This window comes from Bipolaris victoriae (genome assembly GCF_000527765.1).
Source record: "Bipolaris victoriae FI3 unplaced genomic scaffold scaffold_23, whole genome shotgun sequence".
In the NCBI taxonomy this organism is placed as follows: Eukaryota; Fungi; Ascomycota; class Dothideomycetes; order Pleosporales; family Pleosporaceae; genus Bipolaris; species Bipolaris victoriae.
This window is the reverse complement of record NW_014575369.1, coordinates 204059-224577: the sequence shown is the minus strand read 5'-3', so window position 1 is coordinate 224577 and position 20519 is coordinate 204059. Positions and strand designations below refer to the sequence as shown.

Here is a 20519-nt window from a genome sequence, read left to right as displayed (position 1 = left end):
AGTCGGCCTTGTCAACGCAGTTCTCCCGAGCTGCAGGTAGCCGTGGTGTTGGCTTGGAGGCGCGAGCACGTCATGGAGCGAGTCATGTGCTCGTCATTGCTGCGGTGTGAGGCGCACAGACGAGATGAGCATGAGGGCGTGGATGCGGGGTAGGCGTGGTGGTGGTGACACGAGACGGCGCCTCCAAAGCTGACGCCCATGGGCCGAGTGCTGATATTATGTATGTGTGTTTGCGTGTGTCTGTAGATGGCCGTCGGTGACGCTCCTCGGTTGGTGACGGGACAGTGGGGATTGCGCTGGATGGACATGGGCCGGAGCATGGCGACTAGCAGTAGCACGGGCGCATACATATCGCAGTGCCGAGTCAAGCAAGATAGATAGCATGGCTGTGGGGCCATACTAGTAGTAGTAGTAGTAGCAGTGGTTTTTGTAGTCGTTAGTGGTAGGTGTTGAGCTCCTCTCACCAGGCCAGAGGGCCTCCAACTGCCTGCTGCAACGATGGCGCCGTGCAACCCCAAGTGAATACAGAACACGGCTCATGCCATGCTCATGTCCAATGTGCTGCTCGACTACCCGCTGCTTTGCGTCGCAAGACATGGCGGTTCTACGATGGGCATGGTGCGGACGGGCGTGGAAATTTCTCCGAGTCTCTCCCTCGTCGAGTCACAGCTTACTAGCGATATCGATGTCGGCGCCAGATACAAAAGCGTCGACGCTGCCTCAAAAACGCCCATCCACCCCCCGGCTCCCTCTCACGCACCCATACCGGTACGTACAGGCCCATCCATCCATCTATCCATCCATCTATCCATCCATACACACCAACCCTCTCCCCCACGCTTCCTCAACATCGACGTCAGTGGCACCATTTCCGCCCTACGCGCCGCGCCTGTTTCGGACCCGACCGACCATCCCACGCCGTCCCAGGCCTTTGCCAGCGCGTTGCACTCCCTGCCCTGAACACCAACCTTAACCCTCCCCTAGCCCTCGTCGACCCTTTTCCTACCCTCGACCAGCCCACCAGCCAATTACACCTCTCCAATCCGCAGCCATCCCCACGCTACCTGCATCTCCTACCCCAGACTTCTCCCTGACCACCCTGACCTCCCCCTACCCTACCCTACCCTTGCCCTCCACTCTGACGTCCTGCCGTCGCATACAGCGGCTTCTGCCTCTCTCTCCTCTGCTCTTCTCACTCCTGCTTTCATCATCCACCTGACTCGTCTCTTCTCAGCAAACTTTGGGGGATGAATTTCGGCTTCAAAAACGACATTTCGCACTGGCCCGTAGGACAAGAACACATCAACCGATAATCTGGTTACCTCCCACCCCCGCATCTACCCTTCCTTCTCGTGATAGCGTCGGAATAAAAAAAAGCCTACCTTGCTTTTTTCCCACGATCCCCAAACGCTTGCCCCATTGTGCTAGCAGCCTGTTTGGTCTTGTACGACTTACCAAATCGGAAAACTGCTGCAGGTAGGCACCCTGCCACCACGCGATCAATCACCACCATCGCCGTCTTACTATTCTTATCTTGCCGCTGGCCTGCGTAATGGAGTCTTCTTTAATCCTTCTCTCTGCCAACATCCGCATTCTGGTACGTCGATTCTCCATTTATCATGCTCCTTTTGCTGCATTGCAGGGAAGAAAAGAAAAAAAATCTGCCTTTTACATCGGGGGCGGCCTTGGTGGCGGGTCCCTCATGCACGCCTTTGCGCAGGGTCGACGTCTTATCATCCCCTGCCGCACCAAGTTTTTCTCCCTCACAAGTCGGCTTTAGCTAACATGATCACTTCCAAGGATACAGAGCTTGCTCTGATACACATTCCATTGCGCCTCTACCGTACCTTTCTTCAGTCCATCCTCCAGCTAGTGTTGCCTAATGCAACTCGCGATGGCTTAGACAATGGCTCGGGTGCTGTACAGCCTCTCAACGGCTGGCCCTGCGAGCATCCTTTCGTAAACATTTCAATCACCCCAGTCGAATGTTCTATCGTGTGCTCGAGGGCGCTTGCCAATGAACTGTTTGTACCTGTCCTCGCTCTACTCGATGCCGAGTCCAGAGAATCCGTCAACATTACTCCGGACGACTTTGTCGTCATGCAAGTCGACGGCGAAGGACTGGATGCTGGCCAACGTGTCCTTGAACTGACGAGTCCTCTTGCCCTTGCGGGCATGTGAGTGTTATTGTTGCATGCAAGACGATCCAAGGCTGACGCAACGTTAGACCCATCTTCTTCATCACAACCTACTTCTCCGACTACATTCTCGTGCCCCTTCGGCACCGCTCTCAAGTCGTGCAGGCACTCGAGGAGCGCGGGTTCCAATTCGAAAAGGACACTTCGTCGTATGTCAACTCCTTCCAGCCTGGCCGCAAGCATTCGGCTGCTTCCTTGGAAGTCCAACCCCCAAGGAGCCCACCCCCAACCACCATCTCCGAACTGCAAACAAAGACTTTTGCTACCCTAAAGCGCCGCAACATCGTACCGACGGTAGACTCTAGCATCCGCCTGGTGCAGTGCGCAGGCCGCCGAGATGGCATGAATCAAGCGCGCAACCGCAACAGCAGAACCACTGTTGCCGATGACGCACTCCATCTTGGCCTTGTAAAATGTCTCATTACACAGCCTTATCCGAAATTTTTATCCCTCACGCTAACCGACACCGAATCGGCCGCCCTGCTCCTGGATCACACACTACTACCGCACTTTGCCCAAGATACTTTGCTAGGCTCGAGAGACGAGTTCCTTACCCCTATTACGCTTGATCTGAGGGAATTGCCCATGGAGAGTACGGGTATCGTGTGTGGCGTGGCGGGTCGGCTGGTGGGCGAAACAACGGGCCAGCTGCAGGATCCTGTTGAGATGAGCTATTTAAGCACTGCGAGGGCAGGTACAGTCATGGTTGCAGAGGAAGAGTTGCAACGGGCGCTGGGTGCTTTGCGAGGCGCAGAAAACGGTATGGCGGCTGCAAATGAGTAATTAACTGGACGAAGCCGTGGCCATGTGAAGCGACTGTTACTTGATGATTTTACGCATTGTTGTAGCCTGGGCGGAGTTTTTTTCTTGGATGCGCATGCATTGGCTGATTGGCCGCAAAAACGGTGTGGGGTTGTTATCTTTTTGTGCATTTACTCTCGGTAGTATAGTTGACATGATGGTGGGGGTATTATGTATGTTTTGCTTCTCTCTCCATTTGTCACAATCCAAAAACAATGTGCTGATTCCAAGTACTCTACTTACGCTCTTCGAGGTGCATGTAGCTACCTGTCTATGCAGTCTCATATTCATACACATGTACAATGGTAGTGGGGAGCCAGACAAGAAGGGTCCACACCTGTTCCTCGTGGGACCGGGTCAAAACGCGCCGGGAATAAGCGCGAACCCTTCCTTAACCCCGGACGTGCATGACACTAGACTAGAAATGCGTTTCCACAACAAACAGACATCCATATCAGCCCAATTCTTATCCGCTCCCGCACCACAGTCCTAATCTGAATGCAGTGAGCACAACGCGTCCACCAAAAATGGCGCCATCGCATTCCTCATACACGGCAAGCCCGACGCGTTTTCAATCGCCCCAACGCAGCCCGTCGCGTCCGCCCTCACAAGATGGATCGCAGTATGAGATGGATCTAGACGCATTAGGCCTCAATTCGACATTCGAATCGACCGAGCTTGAGCATAGCCATCAGCCGCCCGTCGACCGTGTAGACACAAGCGAGATCGAGGGACCAGAAGACTTTACTATGAACATGACTTACTGGATGACGGCTGATCTGCCCCTGGCGCAAATCAAGTCGCGGAAAGAAGCCAACACCAAGCGCCCGACCGCACGGATGGATGCTATACCGGACGGCAGCGAAGGGCGGCAGGCAACCGAGGTGGGTGAACCGGTAGTCGTGGTCGAACAGCCCAGGCAACGGTCAGACGAGCCGTCTCGTACCGTGTCACCCAATAGGCGCGCAAATGGCTCTTCGGAAGAGCGCCGGCACAGCAAAGCAGTGTCGGAACGATCAATGGAGAATGATGAAAAGGTTCGCAGCTTCCTCAGCAACCTTCCAGACACGGAAATGGATGGCGCCCTTACCGGAACACCACTGCATGGCCCCCGGCGTAGTTTCCTGCAAGTTCCTAGGTCTTCACCACCAAAAGCGCGATCGCTTCAACCTACTGTCGAGGACTATGATACTCCACGGAAACCCACTCTAGAGACCGTCATACGGCACACTTCGGCCATCATTGATACGAACGAACAGGACGTTGCCCGCAACAAGATTGCAGAGCTGCAGCACCAGCTCGAACAGCAAGAGTCATCTTCGAGGTCGCGCATCACGGAACTCGAAACCATCTTGTCGTATACCCGTTCCGAGCTCGAAAGCACCCGTGCTGAGAATTACAAACATAAGGAAAAGTTGTCGAGCTTAGAAAAGAGCATGCAGCGTCAAAGTGCTGATCATGATGCAGCTCGTGCAGCTGCTGATGCCCGGTTGAAGTCGCTTGAAGAAATTGAGCGCCAGCGGAAAAATCTCGAAGTGTCAAACAGACAGCTTGCTGAAGAGATCAAGACAAAAAACCAGAATCTAGACGAGGTGCAAGCCGAGTTGTCGCACGCTAAGCTTTCGCATGAGCGAGAGGTCCAAGACTTGAAAGGCACAGAGGCACAACGGTCTGATAAAACGGACGAGAATGCGGAGAACAAACGATTGCTGCTAGCCGAGCAGCTGTCTTCGGTTCAGGCACGAGCCAATGCTCTTCAGTCCAATCTCCAAACGGCGACAGCTGAAGCAAAGCTGGCACGTGAGGAGGCACGGGAAAAGAATCAAATCTGGTCTGCCGTCGAAGCAACCGCCTCCGAGCAGACTCGACGCATTGTGAAGCTTGAAGGGGAATTGCAGAATGCGCGTTTTGAAGCTCAGTGTGCGAGGGCTGATGCCGCAGCTAAGCAGCAATTATTTCAAACAAATCTCGAGCTCAACACTCGTCTTCGTGCGCTGCAGTCTGAACTCGAGAGGGCGCAAAATGTCTCTATTGGGCACGGCCAGCGCACTGAGCCTGATGAATTGGAATCTCGCATTAGCTCTCTCCAGTCCCAGCTGGATTCTGCACGTGCAGATAATATTGCAAAAGACCAACAACTTCAACACACGATCTCTCTGGAAACAGAGGTTCAGTCACTTCGAGCTCGAATTACGGCTACCGGGAACGATCAGACTACCAATGATGGACAGCCTCGCCAGGTCACTGAGCTAGAGGCTCGCATACGTTCTCTCCAGTCCCAACTTCAGTCTGTGCAGTCCGAGCTTGCAACCAAGGATCAAAAGATGAGAAATTTTATTGAGGAGCAGGAGCAGGCTGAGCATCGAATCAACACTTACCAAGGCCGCTTGCAAAGCCTAGAAGCTGGCAATGCTAATCTTCGTCAGCAGCTAGCAGAAGCGCACCGTGAAAGTGCCCAAGCAAGAGGCGATGCTGAGCGATTCGAACGAGACCTAGAAGATGCTAATGATCTGTTGAAAGAAGCTCGAGCCGAGGCAGACCGCCGTGTCAGTGACATTGACAAGAAGCTCAGCAAGATGAAGGAATTGAAGGCCGAGGTCGAGACCAAGTTTAAAGAATTACGAGCGCAACACGAAGATATGATTGAAGAACATGACACCACAATGGACGAAGTACGCGACAAGGCCGAAGACGCCGTACGCAAAGCCGGCGCACTCCTGGAGCAAGAGCGCAGCGAAAAGCGACGCATAACACGAGACCTCAAGCGGATCAAGGAAGAGGTCGAGACACTGCGTAACAGTGCAGCACAACAGGTCCTGAGCCAAGACGATGACGACTCTACCGTGGACGGCGATGATGCGACAACCAACTCATCCGCTACGGCTACCAACGCTCAAGTCACGGAGATTACTAGTCTCCGCAGCATCATCCGCACCCAACTTGCCGACATCAAATCTCTAAAGTCAGAAGTTTCGGTCCTCCGTAAAGAAGTCAAGACGCACAAGTCGACGCGCTCGGGCTCCTCTTCTCCCACCATCTCTACATTCGAATCCACCATTTCCACCCTTCGCGCAGAAAACGCATCTCTACAATCTCTCCTTGCTACTAAAGAAGCAGATCACGAGGCTGTCAACAAAGCCATGGACGAGAAGCTGGCAGCGCTATTGAGTAAATTGATGAAGGAAAAGGCGAAGACGCTCGTGGGCAAGCGCGATGGGCAGTGGAGTGAGAGTGTAAGAGAACTGGAGAGTGAGAGGGAGATGTTGGGCAAGGTAGTAATGAGGCAGTGGGGGAGAGAGGAATTGGGTATTGAAGATGAGAGGGATGCGAAGGATGGGAAGCAGGCATATCGGTACAAGTATGCTAAGCGGGCATGAATGTTTTTTTGTTAAGATATTAGTGGGGATCTTGGATCAAGCGGTTTACCGGGGTGTTTTTTTGGCTTGCATGAACGCCCTCTTTTTTTCAATGTGAATATGATATTGTTGGTATGATCCAAGTCCGCATTTGCACGAGGTTCGACATCGATTTCTATACCCCAATCTTCTATCATCTCATTCCATTCGAAACCCCCCAAAAACTGCATCACGTATCCCCCTCCCTCCCAACCAAAAAAAAATCAAAGCAACCCTTTCCTCGCCAAATCCACCTTCTTCGCAAACTCGCCCTCACTCCACCCACCCTTTGATCCACAAATCGCAATTCCATCCCCAAGCTCAACCTTATCTTCCACACTCTCCCACGCGCAGGGGCAGTGATGCGGGAAGTGGACGCAGGAAAGTGTGCCGGGGCAGAGGTAGTGCGAGCATTGTGCTATTTTATCTTATTATCAGCCATGGGAAATCCCCCCAAAAAAAATGTATGCGTAGATAGAAGAGGAGAGGGGAGAGGGAGATGTAAGTAGAGCAGTTTTACTTACCGCCTTCATATTGTGCTTGGTACCAACTACTATCGCTCCGCACGTTCTGCGCTTCGCCGTGATTGTGGCCACCGCCGCCGTGGTGGCTGTGACCGCCGTGGTTCCCCCCGCCGAACATTTGGTCGAAGAAGCCGAATTGGGCGGTTATGGGGTAGGCGAAGGTGAAGAGGAGGAGGATGAGGGCGTTGAGGCGTGACATGATTTCTTGAAAACTCCTTGGAGTTTATTTTCTTCTTTTTTTTCTAGAGCGCGAAACAGAATTTGAATGGCTGGACCTGAAGGAGGACGGAAAATACACGAGGCTTCGAAGCTATATGGGATCGGGGATGCGCACCTCGAACATGCGAAGTGGATGATGTGGAGGTTTGGGTAAATCGGGGGAATGCAAACAGTGCAAACACGCTGGTATCTGATTGGCTACCGATTCATTGCAGGGATACGTTGCGGTCGAGCGCGCGTCTTGGCGAAAATGGGAACAGCTCGGTGGTCCGACGAGAAAAAAATGCCGACTACTCTGAACTTTCCCAGAAGCTACACCTACCGACCAGCTTTTCTGCTTCACCATTCACCCACCCCCCCCCCGTTACGCAACCACCTACGCAATACACAATTTCTCTTTGCAAATCCGCGCTCACCGCATTCCGCAACGTGCGTCGCATACCCTCCTCGCCGCCGTTGTGCGCGCGCAAGAAAAAATCAGAAGAGACAACCAGGACGCAGAGCTAACGAAACGCATAGCATGCATCTCATGTACATCCCCGACCCGGCGAACCCGTCGAAGCGCATCTACACGCTCAAGAAAGTGATTGATGGCGAGGTCAGCAAGAGCGCGCACCCGGCGCGCTTCTCGCCCGACGACAAGTACAGCAGGCACAGGGTCACTATTAAGAAGCGATACGGACTTCTTTTGACGCAGCAGAGTATGTTTTTTTTTCTTTCTTTCTTTCTCATTAGAAGGAGAATTGGATATTTTGAATGGGGGATTGAATGGGGAGATGGGCACGAAGCTAACGCGTGAGCAGAGAACAAGGTTGCTGAGAAGATCTGAGTGTGGGGTCGATGGTTGCGCGACTAGGATACGATTTGTAACAACGGTGGTGTGTTGTTGAAGGAAATAAGAGATGGGGGGAATGGCCAGAGGGGGATGAAGAGAGTGGATCAAGGGCGTTTACAGGCGTAAATGGGCGAGGGCAAAAAATTTCTCGTTGAGAGTGTGTCACGCCGTACTTTTGAGGAAATGGGGTTTTTCTACTTGCATGGTTTTGCAAATGTTTACGGTAGCAATGTTGCGGGCTTATGGCCCTTATATGCGACTTACTAGCACGTTTGCAGTGGGAGTGAATATGTGGAAATGCCTTTGTGGATGCAACGACTAGTTGATGATGTCACGTTTTGGGATTGAATCAACGCGCCAGTCACTATGGTATAACTGTGTTTTGGCTGTTGTATCTTTGCCCATCCACACTAGCAATGCCAAATCATTCATTTCAACAAAATCAATCATTCCACATTACCAATAGACAAAAAAGTGTTAAGAAGTCGCGAGCCAACAAAAGAAAGAAAGAAAGAAAACAGGAATATCCCTTTTTTTTCTGAAAGGAAAAGATATAAAACGCCTCAGAAAACCCCCGCCAAACATTATGCTTGGTATCGAATCGAAAAAAAACCACAAGCTTTCTCCGCCTACATATTCATCTCGATCGTTGTTCGTGAAAAAGTGTGTAAAAAAAAAGAAAGAAAGAATCAGTTGCTAGCCACATTTGTCAAGTTGTCCCAGTCAAGTTTCTGCGATGAAGGGCTAATTAAAGAGAAAGAAAGGGTGGGGGAGAGGCGAACTATAATGTACATCTCCTCCTCACCTTTTTTTCTTTATTCAGTCTCGCAACGACATCTTCTACGTTTGCGAATTGTTCGTAGAATTGCAGTGAGTGGGGGTTCAGTAGTGTGCCGCTGGGTTTAATTTTCTTGCCTGAGACGATTTGTTTGACGGGGAGTTCGACTTTTTTGAGGTTTACAGTTGTCTGGTGGTGGTGATGGTGGATGTTAGTTTGTTTTTTTGGTCACTTTTTGACGCACCTCCTTTCCCTTCTCTATAAAGGGATGAAGAGAAAGAAAAGAAAAAAAAGAAAAAAAACGTACCGGAATCTCCCAAGTCTGAAACACAAACTTCGGAACATGCCTCTTACTCCTCTCTTCGGCAATCTTACTCTTAATCCGCTCGACCAGCGCCTCTCGAAATTCGCATCTGGGTGCCATTTTCAAAAACAACATGACGCTCTCATCCGCATCGTGGGGGCGGCGCTGCCCAACAACAATGCAATCTGCGACCTCTGGAAAATGCGCTTCGATGACACTGTAAATGTCCGCGGACCCAAAACGCACGCCCGACGGATTCAAGACGCCGTCTGCGCGCCCGAGAAAGAATATCTGGCCCGTGACGGGATGCATCTGGATGAAGTCGCCGTGGGTCCAGACGTGCGGAAACCGCGCGTAGTACGCTGCTTTGTACTTTTTCGCGCTGGCGTCGTCGCCCCAAAAGCAAACGGGCTGGTTGGGAAACGAGGCCGTGGCGACTAGCTCGCCGGACACGCCGTCTGGCACTGCTTCACCGGGTTGGCCGCTGGGGATCAGGGCGTTGTAGACTTCGACTTTTGTACCGAGACAGGGGCCTTGACAGCCGCCTGCGTATAGGGGTTCGAGTGGATTTTCCATGCCGAAGCGCCCCGCGATGTCGGTGCCGCCGGATATGTTGCGTAGGTGGACGGAGGCGGGGAAGGCGTCGTCGTAGAACCAGGTGAATTGCGCTTCGGGGAGTACCATGCCGGTTGTGCCTACGCTTTTGAGGTGTGACAGGTCGAAGAGCGAGCGTGGCCGGATGTTCCTTTTTTGAAGCTCGTGCAGGAAGCGGGGGGATGTGCCAAAGTCTGTGACGCGCTGCGAGGAGAGGATGGAGAGGAAGCCTTGGGGGGTTGGGCGGAAGGGTGAGCCGTCGTAGAGGATGCTGCGGCAGCCGAAGAGGAGGATCTGGATGGAGACGAGGTACATGATCCAGCCAGTCTATTTTTATTCATTGTCAGTTGCAGGAATGGGTAAAGAGGGTAGGACTCACAGTTGTATATTGCAGCACCACACTTTCCGGCGTCACTTCCTTGTGCAGAATACTCTCTTTACACACGTTGACCAGCACGCCGCCAGTCGAGTGCGCAATGCATTTCGGCACACCTGTCGTTCCACTAGAATACACAATCAGAAAAGGGTCGCGAAACGCAACTCGCTCGAAAACAAGGTCCTCGTTTCCTTGCGCTGCTTGCAAAAAGGTCGCGAGTGTCTGCGTACTGCCCAACCCTTCTATGCCTACTGGACAGCCGCGAAACCGGGGCTGTGTTACTACGCCTTCGAATTCCGGTACGTCGTGCATGCCAGCAACAAGCTGGCTAATCTTGGGCCGTAGATCTATCGTCTTGCCGTTGTACACAGCCCAGTCGTCCACAAAGACGTATTTTGGCTTAATCTGCACGAGGCGCTCGAGAATGCCTTTTGCGCCCATGTCGGTACTGCTGGAGCTGAAGAGCGCGCCCAAGCTGACTGTAGCCATGAAGACAATGAATGTGTCGAAACTAGTGGACGCAACGAGGGCGACTCGATCTCCTTTCTGCACTCCATTTGCACGCAGTGCATTCGAAAGAAGGCCCACGCGGCGGCGAAGCTCGCCCCAAGTTAGATGCGCGACATCTGTATTTCCTTCTCGGATTTCTGTCAGTGCGATTTTGTCGTCTTCTTTGTGTAAAGTAGTGCAAAGCGATGAATCCGTGTCAGATGCTGTAAAGAGAATGTTTTCCGCAAAGTTGAGATATGTGCCCTGGAACCAGTGGGGATTTTCTTCCATGGGAATCGAAGTATCGACGACCTAGTGTATTCAGCGAAGAGCGACGTAGAGGTTGTGGATTGTAGAATTTACCTGATCGTAGGAACCAGAATAAATCAAATTGGATATCTTCCATACGTCATCCCAGAAATCAGTTCGATTTGGACCAACACTCCACGCGTACAAATCACGATAGGTCTGTTCTCATGTGTTAGATACTGGCTGAATACTTGTAAACCTCAAAATAAAGAGGCAAGTCACTTGCCTCCATCTTCAATCCATGTTTAGCATTTGCATTTTGCATGAATTTCCACATTGCCGTCGACTTTGGATCTGGATGCTCCCATAATTTACGCGGTATGGGCATGCTATGAACCGACTGAGGTTCGTAGCCATGCCCACCGGCATCCATGGCCTGCTGCCTCATATTTCTTTGTAGGCGAGAAACGTAGATGTCGAGACTAAAACGAACCAAACCGAACGGTTCGGCCACAAGCGCCGACGGACTACTATATGTTGTACAAGAGGATGTGCAAAACCAAAGCCCAAGGCTGACTGGGGGGCGAACAAAGTTTGATCTACCATGTGGGAAAAGAGGGATTTTTGTTTACATTCGTCCAACGAGGGGGGCAACCACCCATATGTTATGCTCACGATTCAGTTTTTCTTTCCTTCTTTTTTTCGTTTGTTCGACTCAAAACTCCCTGGACAATCGCCCATCACGGAAGACACGGATCTTGGAAACACAGCTGTAGTGTTGAGGGGGTGTGGGCATGCATGTCGACTCTGGAACCACCGACAGGTCCCAAGCTCCCCCCCCCCCGAAAAGCAACAATGGGAGAGGGGATCGAATGCATGAGACGTGACATGGATTCGCGCTGAGCCAGATAGGGGAGAGAGGCGCGTGGAGACAAGTGCAAAAGGTGCTGCTGTTGTCTTATGCAGTGTTTCGAGGTACAAAAAGTCGGTTGGATGCACTATAGTGACACATAGATAAGTAGATGCTCTCCCGCTTTACCACAACCAGACGCGAAGTTGAAGGCCCGCGGGGAACCCTTCAGCCGCATCAAACAAACATTTTCGTTGCTTTTCCCGGCTTGGCCCACATATGCCGTGTACAATTGGGAGGTTTGCTTGGATGGTCTTATCACGCCTTGCTCTTTGATTTTTGCAAGTGGAGAGATTAATGCTTGAAAGGGATGCCAACTGAACCCCTTTATCATTCTAGATTTCGAGCTGAAAGTAGTGTATCTAGATGCTGCTGTTCATTACCTTGGGTGGTTAATGTCTTGAAACGGTGGACTATTTTAGACTTGTGATCGGCGATGCGGAGTAGTCTGTGCCGACAGTAGGGTTGGATGGGGTGGAGCTGTCTAGACAGTTTGGAGACTTGAAGCGAGCACTACATGCCAGTGATCATCACGTGATCTTGGGTTGGAGTGGAAAAGAATATTAAAATTTCTCACAAAAACATACGACAGCAGGGATTCGTGCGTAGGAAGCTGATTGAATACTATTCCTCCGCCGAACTGGTCAACCCAAGGATATCTAATAGGTCTTGATGATCATATGTACGAGAAATTGCGATTTGATATGTTGTACCTGCTTGTATGGATTAGGAATAGCCGCATAGCAAGCCAAGTCTCCAAGTCTGTTCTATCATTGACGATCATAGCTGATTTCATTACGATTTTTATGCATATCTTAACTTGCTCAAGTCGAGTCGGAACTGCAATCACAATACACACACGTGTTCACGTGATCTTTATCACCTGATCCACACTCCTAGTAATCTCCGCACCTTCTCCCCCCCCCCCCACCCCCCACCCTTGCTCGCACGACGCAAGAAAACCGCTATCAAAATGCGCTCTCGTACACTCAAATTTCCAAATTTCCAAGAACACGGTCCCCGTTACTCGTCTCAAACAATAGTCTTGCGGGTTCAGACCCACAACTACCGAGCACTCGGTTATTAAACACTATATTTCAAACGCGCTGACAGGTAACGGCTTGGGATGGGTGTGCACATCGTATGTGGAATTAAGTCATGGGGGCGGGGGGCATGTGGTTTAAGATAAGGCCGGTAAAATTTTGGGGCGTTGATTTCTCCGCCGGGTGAAGACGATAAGCTAATTAATGAGGATTTCTTTGCTTGGTCTTGCAATTTGTGCGTGCAGGACGGGATGGGGGTTTTGTGCGGATATGGGCCGTGTTTCCTCTGACCTTGTTCTTCGGCTGCAACCCCGGTAGCCGAATCATAAGCGAAAGTAGGTGAATAAGGTTGGGTGGGATGTAGTGGTGTCAGCGTGGCGACTATGGCGATTTTGGCTGGGCTGTTGTGGAAGTATGTGGTGAGGTGAAGGTACATTGGGAGATGCAGGATATCAAAGCGCTACCAGAAGATGAACTTAGTTGCAGTTGGAAGTCTCTTTTCAACTTGATGTTTAGTTGCATAGTATGCTGTATATTGACAAATTTATCTCTTCATATGTATTGCAACCTTGCAATTCCACGTGGTTGAGAAACTGTATCATCGACCTGAGCCCCCTAGGCATGTGATTTCTCTTTACTCTCTCTGGCGCGGATTACGCTTCTCTTTGCCGCGCTGGTAATCCTCTTTGGGAAACCTTCCCAGGAATTGGCATAGGTAGCAACAGCCTCGGCAATACCCTTGGTGTGAAGGACCCAGGCGTCCAGATTCAAATTCTTGACTGTATCGCATGGCAAGTGAAAGCAAGGGTCGTAGTCAACACCAGCTGTTCCGCCAAAAATGGTAGCCTGCTCTGGGGTCTTCTGTATATCTCGGCCTGTCGAAGTTCCTCCAACGGGAATGCCAGCAGCGACGAAAGGTACATGATCGGAGAGCCCGTCGTACTCCTTTGGGATAGTACTTGTTCCCGCAGCTTTGAAGTACTGCTGGAAGAGATTTTGTATCTGAGTGGAGCCGTCGGGTCCAGGCGTGCCAAAGGCTTTGCCGTCGCCATCATAGGTTTGGTGGACGTAGTTGAGCGAGCCAAGCTAGAGCAGAACATAAGCAACCACATCTACAAAGCATGAAATGTAATGCGTACCAGGTCGAAATTCAAATAAGCACGGATCTTGGCATTTTCAGCTGGAGTGAGGTTGTTGATGAAATGTGATGAGCCAGGCAGATAGCCAGCCTGTTGGGCGGTCCAAAAGGCAAATGTTACCGCGTTCTTGATTTTGTATTTTGACAGTCCTTTGGCGACCTCATAGACCCCAACTAGGCCACTTGCAACGTCATTGATTGCTGGACCCTGAAGCACACCATCCGAGTGAGCGCCGACAACGAGCTTGTTGTTGTGGTCTCCAGACTTGGTGGTAGCAATGAGGTTCGATGAGGTGATGTTGCGGATGTCTGTGATACTCGTGTAAGTCATGTTGCCTCCTCGAATCAATAAACGACTTACCTGAGTAGACATCGAAACTGGCATATATCTTTTCTCCGCGTTTGAGTGCCGCCACTATGGGAGTGGATACATTCTTGATGATATTCAGGGTAGGGACGTATGGGCCCTCAGGCCGAGGAGGCGCAAGCAGAGTGCCAACTTCAGGGCCTCTGTCGTCAATGTTGTACAAAATAGATCCGACAGCTCCAAAAGCACCAGAGTAAGCAGATTTGATACCATAGTCGCACGTCCCACGGGCTATGAGGGTAATCTTGCCAGCTACTGCGGGAGTATAATCCGTCTGGATGTTTCAAGATTAGTTGCAAGTCAAATGGTCTACCAAGGTAGTTTCACAAGCATACCCTGTTGCATCCACCTTCGACAATGATCAAAGGGGCAGTGACTTTTGCGGTGGGAGAATATTCAAAGAGTGAAGAGGTCAAATTCGATAGGGCAGTGCCATTGATGGAGAAGGAGTTTATTTGGTCACTCCAGGAAACTACCCAGGGAAATGTCTGAAGGGAAACGTCGTAGTAGTCGAGGGCATCGAGGTTATCTTTGAGCCACTTCAGGGTTGCCACCTGTCCTGGGCTACCCATGCTTCGACTCTTGTTTGGGGTGACATTGGCAAAGTCTTCCAGTTTTTGTGCACCGGCCAACAGGTTATCACGAAGGATTTGAGACTTGAGCAGTGTCTGGAGATTGTTAGAAAATGGAGTGTTTTGCTAAGATGCAGTCGGCGTCTTACGGGGTTCACGGCCGGCTTGTCACTTGCAGAAACGCTAGCAACAAGCGTAGTGAATATGATGGAATACCTCATAGTGTCGACTACGAGAACGGGTATGCACAAAGATGGTTTAGGTAATGATGTAGTAAACGACAAAGCTGACTGTAGGGGATGTGGTCCCATTTAATAGCCTTGATGTGACCCCTCAAGTGATGTATACATGTAGTCTTCTGTTGAGGGCTGACCGCTCTCTGAATGGACCAGCAAGGTATCGACGACGTAAATGAATGCTTGCAGCGGCAGGGCCGCGGTGACATGTAGTAAGCACCGGCGTCGGGGCGAATACATAGCTACGTGGATTTGATGAATTCTGATGCTGCGCAGTCATGTACGGTGAGTAATCGAGATGGAGCACGTCAGATGGAGGAGTTCAGTGGCCAGTAGACAGACATGAGCAATGGTATAGAGCAAACACGCGGGGTTGGCTGTTTGATGGCGACAAGACTAACTTTGATTTGTTTACTTACAGGGTCAGGAAGGAGCACTAGGCCAGATGGAGGAAACAATCCATGCACGTTTAGCTGCATATCAGAAGGGTTTGGGGGCATTTGGTAGGCGAAGAAATAAGATTTATCGATCCGATGTAATGCATGGGCTATGATTCGTCTAGTCGATGCAATGATGACAGAAGACTCCGCGTCGGGGGTTAGTTGTCAGGTCACGTTGCAAACACTAGACATGTTCTGGAAAGATTTGGTCAACTGTGAGTGGATGATTTCAAATGTTCATCTGTCTAAGAAAGTATCATTAAGGTTCATGCACATGACATCCGGACGAATATCGCATACTGTGGAGATAGCAAGAACAATCTGGGTGCTAATTTGCTTTGTCCGAGGCCGAACAGAGGGTAGGCATAGTCCAACTGTTCCGTTTTTACGTGCATGTGATTGTTGTTTAAAGGTATCATCTACACTTGGCTGTGGATTGCTGCGTATTAGTGTTTGATTCAAGCCTTGAGATGGGTTGGTCAGTTTCACGACCAAAGGGTCTCTCGAGCTGATATGTACTCGGGGCACCTGTCACGGGAAGAAGCGCAACGCCTGCCTAGATGCCATGTCTCTTGGCTGTCATCGCTGAGGTTACTAGCGAAAAAGCTCAGGTCAGTGGTGCCCGTATTCTACCTTGCAACACATGGCGCCGATTGTGGCGAGTTTGGGGGGGGCAGCGGTGTGGATTCGTGTCTCACAGACAATAGCCCTGGCTTGGTCGGGTGTTGCCGAGTCACACGGCGCACGAGGCTGTTTGCACGAAAAGGGCTGATGGGATGAGTGTGGCGATGGGATGCCGTCAGCATGGTTGGTGGTAAGTAAGTATAGCCATGTGCGTAGTATTAATAGGGAAGCCAGAGGGCCGGGTGGAGAGTGAGTAAGCAGAAGAGAGTTAGTTAAGTATTAGTGCAGGCAAGTATTAGGATGTAGCGACTAAGTAGCAGCAGGTGGGGCGATGGTTCCTTCCTCAGGCCACGGCCAGGAGTCAGGCGGTGAGGCTTGGCAGGCAACGACGGGGCGGCTATGACATCAGCCTCGTAAATGGAGCTGAGACCAACAGTGGAATGAGCGAGCTTCAGGAACGCGTGCAGCGTCAGCATGGCAGTGGGAGCTAAAGACGATGGTCAAGCGGCAGTGGAGTGACTAATGCCGCGATCAGCAGGGCATGGGAGGTGGGTACTGTGCTAGTGCATTTGGACATGTAGGTACGAAGATAGGTACTTGGGTGCGTAGGTACGTGCTAGGGACTTGTTCGGGTACGTAGCACGCGGTACGGTTGGGCGTGGCGTTGCTGCAGGACAAGGAACACGCAGGGCGTTTGCAGCGTGCTGGCGCACAAACGGTTCGAGAGAGGGCGGGGGTGCAAAGAAGAAAAAGCGAGCGGTGAAACCGAAGTGCAGCGGGTTGCAACACGAGATGATTGTGATGATGCAGGCCAGAGTAGAGGGGCTGAAGATGTGAGGGTGTGCGTGTGTACAATGTAAGTAATTACTAGCGACGTAGATGGATAGAGCTAGAGGTCGATGGATAGTGGGCGCTTGGTGGTGGGATTGAATGGAGACAAGGTGGCACGGGCCTGAGTTCCGAGCGTAAGCGTTGCCATGGGCGTGGAGCAATCTACGTGTGCAGCTGGCAGATTGGCGAGACGAGCTTGATGTGGCGGTCTGGTCAGGCGCTCAGCCGGGCGTGGGCAGAGGAGCAGAGGGCAGCAATCTCGGGCAGAGTTTGGAGTGGCTATTGATGTCGACGAAGAGGCTGTAGGTGGGTCTGAGGGCATGCTGGCGGTGTGGGCAGGCGACAGGCCAGATAGGGGATGGCGGTGACGGCGCTCGCAGTGCAGGCAGGCAGGCAGGCAGGCACAGCTGCAGGTGACATGGGCCCGAGGATGCTACTAGTGAGTGGTAGGAGCAGAATACTTACTACTACTCACTACTTGGTACTAGCAGCAGAGCCAGAGCCACAACCAGGGCACAGCCAGGCAAGGCCCTCAGCACGTCCCGGTACCTGAACTGCCCAGCGGCGGCACAACCCTCGACTCGGAGCCAGCCAGATAGCAATGTTTGGGCCAGTGAGTTGGTGAGTGCGCGGAGCGGAGGAAAGACAGGTGTGTGTGTGTGTGTGTGTGTGTGTGTGTGCGTGTGTTTGTATACATGTGTAAATAGAGAGGTCTAGACTGGAAAAACAAAGATGCAGAAGCTGACAGGGAAACAGATAGCAAATACAGTACATACAGCACACACGGTACTATGGCAGCAACCAAACGGAGAGAAAAGACAGCCAAGAGATGGAAAATGGCACGACGGGTGGAGCGGGCAGACAATACGACTTGAGAGCGGCATGCTGGAGCGAATCCGGCAATGGCGTCGGCTAGCTTCTTCGCAACCCCACACCATCCACGGCCGCTGCCCCTGACCGGCACAGGGACGCTTGCAGTCGGCAGGCGAGCGTGACGAGAACGGACGAGACAGGAGCACGAGAGATGAAGGGATGGCGATCACGGCCGCCTGCCGCCCACTCGTCGCATTGCCATCGCAACGCCGGGTGGTGCTGGGGAACGAACGGTGCAGTTCATGGGGCTCGTTTCTGGGCTGATGGATGGGTTGATGGATGGATGGGTGGAGGCCGAGTGCGCAATGCCGTTGTGGCCCTATGGTGTGCTGTGTGTGCGTGTGCAGACTGAGGGCGTGAAACGGGGCCAACAGCCACTCAGGGCCGCTCTCGCCGTCACGCTCGTTCGCTAGCACCGCACGCAGCACACGCAGCAGCTGGCCGCAGCAATGAGATGGCGGCGCTGAGTGGTGTGGCAGGTAACCCGGTGTACACTGTAGCAGAGGTGTGTGTGTGTGTGTGGATGTGTGGGTATCAGAGGCCCTGCCCTGGCCTGCTCGTGCCCCCCGTTCATCATCATCATCATTATCATCATCACCCACTACAACGACTATTACGACGACAACTAGTCGAGCGACAGCGACAGCACGTTTAATGATGGCATCGCGCACAGGCCCGCCCCACTGACTCGCGCCTTGACTCTGCTGGCTCTGCTGGGTTCCCTGGCCCGTTCCCAGCCCGTGCCCGGTCGTGGTTGTACTTGAAACCTCGACGCCGTGCCAGGGGCCGCGTCCAAAGCTGGAGAGTGCTCTGCAATATATCCACCCACGCCCTATCCCTCTATAATATAGCGCCGGCCCTTCTTACACTTTTCCGCCTGCGGCACACCATCGTCCGCCATAATATACCCGCCCACCGCCTGTCACCTCACTCTCTAACACTGACGCCCTCAGCTCTTGCCTACACCACAAACGCCCTGCACCTCCAGTCTCACCCATCCGCCGGGCTGGCGCCTACCAAGGAACGCCCACTGTCGACCATTCCGACCACGCCTACATACATATATCCCCCCACCCACAGACTGACTGACGCCTGTCCAACCACACTCTACTACCACCTACTCCACTCTGCAACAATGGTCGACGTCGCCGTCACCTCGCAGCTGTCCCAATGGACCTTTGACAAGCCTGAACTCGCGCCTCGTCCCCAGCGCGGCAGCACCGACAGTGCAGCCTCGAGCCCCAACCTGTGCGACGATGTTTCCGACACACTGCGCATCGACACACCCGCCTCGCAGCAGCCTACCCCACCTACAGCAAAAGCACCAAAAGTTTTCCAGGAACGCTATCTCTCAAGCGAAGAGGACCTGACTGCCGACGATGGCTCAGCCTCGGGCTCAGACTCTGAATACGACTACGAAGACGCCATTGTCCACGACATTTCCACTCAAGCCACCGCAAAGACAATGTCAATCTCCAGATGGGACAAGGGTCGCAGTTGCGACATGGCCGTCGCCGTTGCCTATGCCCACGCCGGCCGCCCCAAGATGGTCGACATGGAAACTGATCGCCCAGCCGTCCAGCAACGATCCGCCTCCGTGGCCAACCTCATTCCCATCACAGCAGCAAAGAAGCTGCAAAAGGCAGACGAGGCACAGCGCTTCTCCATGAAGGTCATGCCCACCACGAGCATGGTTTCACCCTCGCTCTCTCGTCCCATTTCACCCCCCGCCGTTGTCGAGCCACGCCGACCCTCGACCAGCCACAGCCCAATTACTCAAAAACCCAGCACTTTCACAGACTCAGCCTCCATTTCTTCGTCCTTCCAAGCTGCATCAACACGCAGCTTCTCGCCTGCATTCAGCGATACCCCGCCAAGGCCCTCCTCGTCAACCGCTGGAGAAGTCGCGTCCGCCCGCTCCTCCCTCTACATGCCATCGCGCTCACGTCTCGATCTCTCAAAATACCCAACATCACAATCATATCAACCAGGCCATCGCCAATCGTACCTTCCCCCGCCAACTCCAAACTCTCCCGCTCTTTCCTTCCTCAGTTCAGATCCCTATGAAAACTCTTCCACTAGCCCCGCCTCACCAATAATCAAGAAGCAACCCACGGCCCACCGCCGACTACGCTCCATCTCCATGAAGCTTTCGCTTGCCAAGATTGCCATTACACCTGCCAAGAAGCAATTCGACTCGCGCCTGCACGGCAAGGTTCCACCTACACCCATCACCCCGGCTCCCATGACGCCTCAGACGGCCCCCATTGAGGGCGCAGCAAACTTCGCTGCCCAAAACAAGATTCGCCGCGCGTCTACTATTCTGCGTCCCAAGTCTCGTGGGGGCGACTCTGTACGAAAGACCCCTTCACCTGAGCTTCCACCCCCAGTCCCGCATGTCAGCACTAGCACTATGCAACAAAAGCGTTCTACCACACTTGGACGCATGACTGCCCGCGGCGCAGACGAGAGGGAGCCTACACTGGTTCTCCCAGACTGCCCGAGAAGCGAAATTGATGGCAGTTCCAGTGCCAGAAGCCGCGCAATCCGGCGCCGCAAGTCGCTGATGGATTTCATGGATTCGCTGTAAAACCAGCCGCACATCAAAGACGCCATTTTTGTTTCGAAACGCCTCTCCTCCCCGCAGTTCCACCAACGCACAGACGACTTGCATGCATCATCCCTGTCGGTTGCGACAATCATCTTTTCTTGTACATTCTCTT

The 20519-nt window shown here is 52.4% G+C and overlaps 9 protein-coding genes across 9 annotated transcripts; 6 read left to right on the top strand and 3 right to left on the bottom strand.

The window, feature by feature from the left end:
• Positions 1-685: 685 nt before the first annotated feature.
• On the top strand, positions 686-973 carry COCVIDRAFT_93440 (hypothetical protein; the record flags this gene model as incomplete). The annotated part of the gene is made up of 1 exon (XM_014703362.1): positions 686-973. The coding sequence occupies one exon, from the start codon at positions 686-688 to the stop codon at positions 971-973; it is 288 nt and encodes a 95-aa protein (XP_014558848.1).
• A 62-nt stretch (positions 974-1035) lies between these two features.
• COCVIDRAFT_93609 (hypothetical protein) lies at positions 1036-1251 on the top strand (the record flags this gene model as incomplete). Its single annotated transcript, XM_014703361.1, has 1 exon — positions 1036-1251. A coding segment is annotated over one exon (216 nt), but the record flags the coding sequence as incomplete, so codon positions are not given.
• Positions 1252-1552: 301 nt separating this feature from the next.
• COCVIDRAFT_93448 (hypothetical protein) lies at positions 1553-2981 on the top strand (the record flags this gene model as incomplete). Its single annotated transcript, XM_014703360.1, has 3 exons — positions 1553-1597; positions 1801-2177; positions 2228-2981. 3 exons carry the CDS (start codon positions 1553-1555, stop codon positions 2979-2981), a joined length of 1176 nt encoding a protein of 391 aa, XP_014558846.1.
• A 545-nt stretch (positions 2982-3526) lies between these two features.
• On the top strand, positions 3527-6376 carry COCVIDRAFT_93441 (hypothetical protein; the record flags this gene model as incomplete). The annotated part of the gene is made up of 2 exons (XM_014703359.1): positions 3527-5108; positions 5166-6376. The coding sequence occupies 2 exons, from the start codon at positions 3527-3529 to the stop codon at positions 6374-6376; spliced, it is 2793 nt and encodes a 930-aa protein (XP_014558845.1).
• Positions 6377-6618: 242 nt separating this feature from the next.
• Positions 6619-7117, bottom strand: COCVIDRAFT_24790 (hypothetical protein; the record flags this gene model as incomplete). The annotated part of the gene is made up of 2 exons (XM_014703284.1): positions 6619-6812; positions 6919-7117. The coding sequence occupies 2 exons, from the start codon at positions 7115-7117 to the stop codon at positions 6619-6621; spliced, it is 393 nt and encodes a 130-aa protein (XP_014558770.1).
• A 540-nt stretch (positions 7118-7657) lies between these two features.
• Positions 7658-7966, top strand: COCVIDRAFT_93490 (hypothetical protein; the record flags this gene model as incomplete). The annotated part of the gene is made up of 2 exons (XM_014703358.1): positions 7658-7838; positions 7941-7966. The coding sequence occupies 2 exons, from the start codon at positions 7658-7660 to the stop codon at positions 7964-7966; spliced, it is 207 nt and encodes a 68-aa protein (XP_014558844.1).
• A 787-nt stretch (positions 7967-8753) lies between these two features.
• On the bottom strand, positions 8754-11150 carry COCVIDRAFT_93557 (hypothetical protein; the record flags this gene model as incomplete). Its single annotated transcript, XM_014703357.1, has 5 exons — positions 8754-8939; positions 9058-9975; positions 10028-10825; positions 10877-10986; positions 11045-11150. The coding sequence occupies 5 exons, from the start codon at positions 11148-11150 to the stop codon at positions 8754-8756; spliced, it is 2118 nt and encodes a 705-aa protein (XP_014558843.1).
• Positions 11151-13330: 2180 nt separating this feature from the next.
• COCVIDRAFT_93536 (hypothetical protein) lies at positions 13331-15013 on the bottom strand (the record flags this gene model as incomplete). The annotated part of the gene is made up of 5 exons (XM_014703356.1): positions 13331-13801; positions 13855-14162; positions 14215-14494; positions 14556-14888; positions 14942-15013. The coding sequence occupies 5 exons, from the start codon at positions 15011-15013 to the stop codon at positions 13331-13333; spliced, it is 1464 nt and encodes a 487-aa protein (XP_014558842.1).
• A 3918-nt stretch (positions 15014-18931) lies between these two features.
• COCVIDRAFT_35894 (hypothetical protein) lies at positions 18932-20386 on the top strand (the record flags this gene model as incomplete). The annotated part of the gene is made up of 1 exon (XM_014703355.1): positions 18932-20386. One exon carries the CDS (start codon positions 18932-18934, stop codon positions 20384-20386), a length of 1455 nt encoding a protein of 484 aa, XP_014558841.1.
• Between the last annotated feature and the right edge of the window lie 133 nt (positions 20387-20519).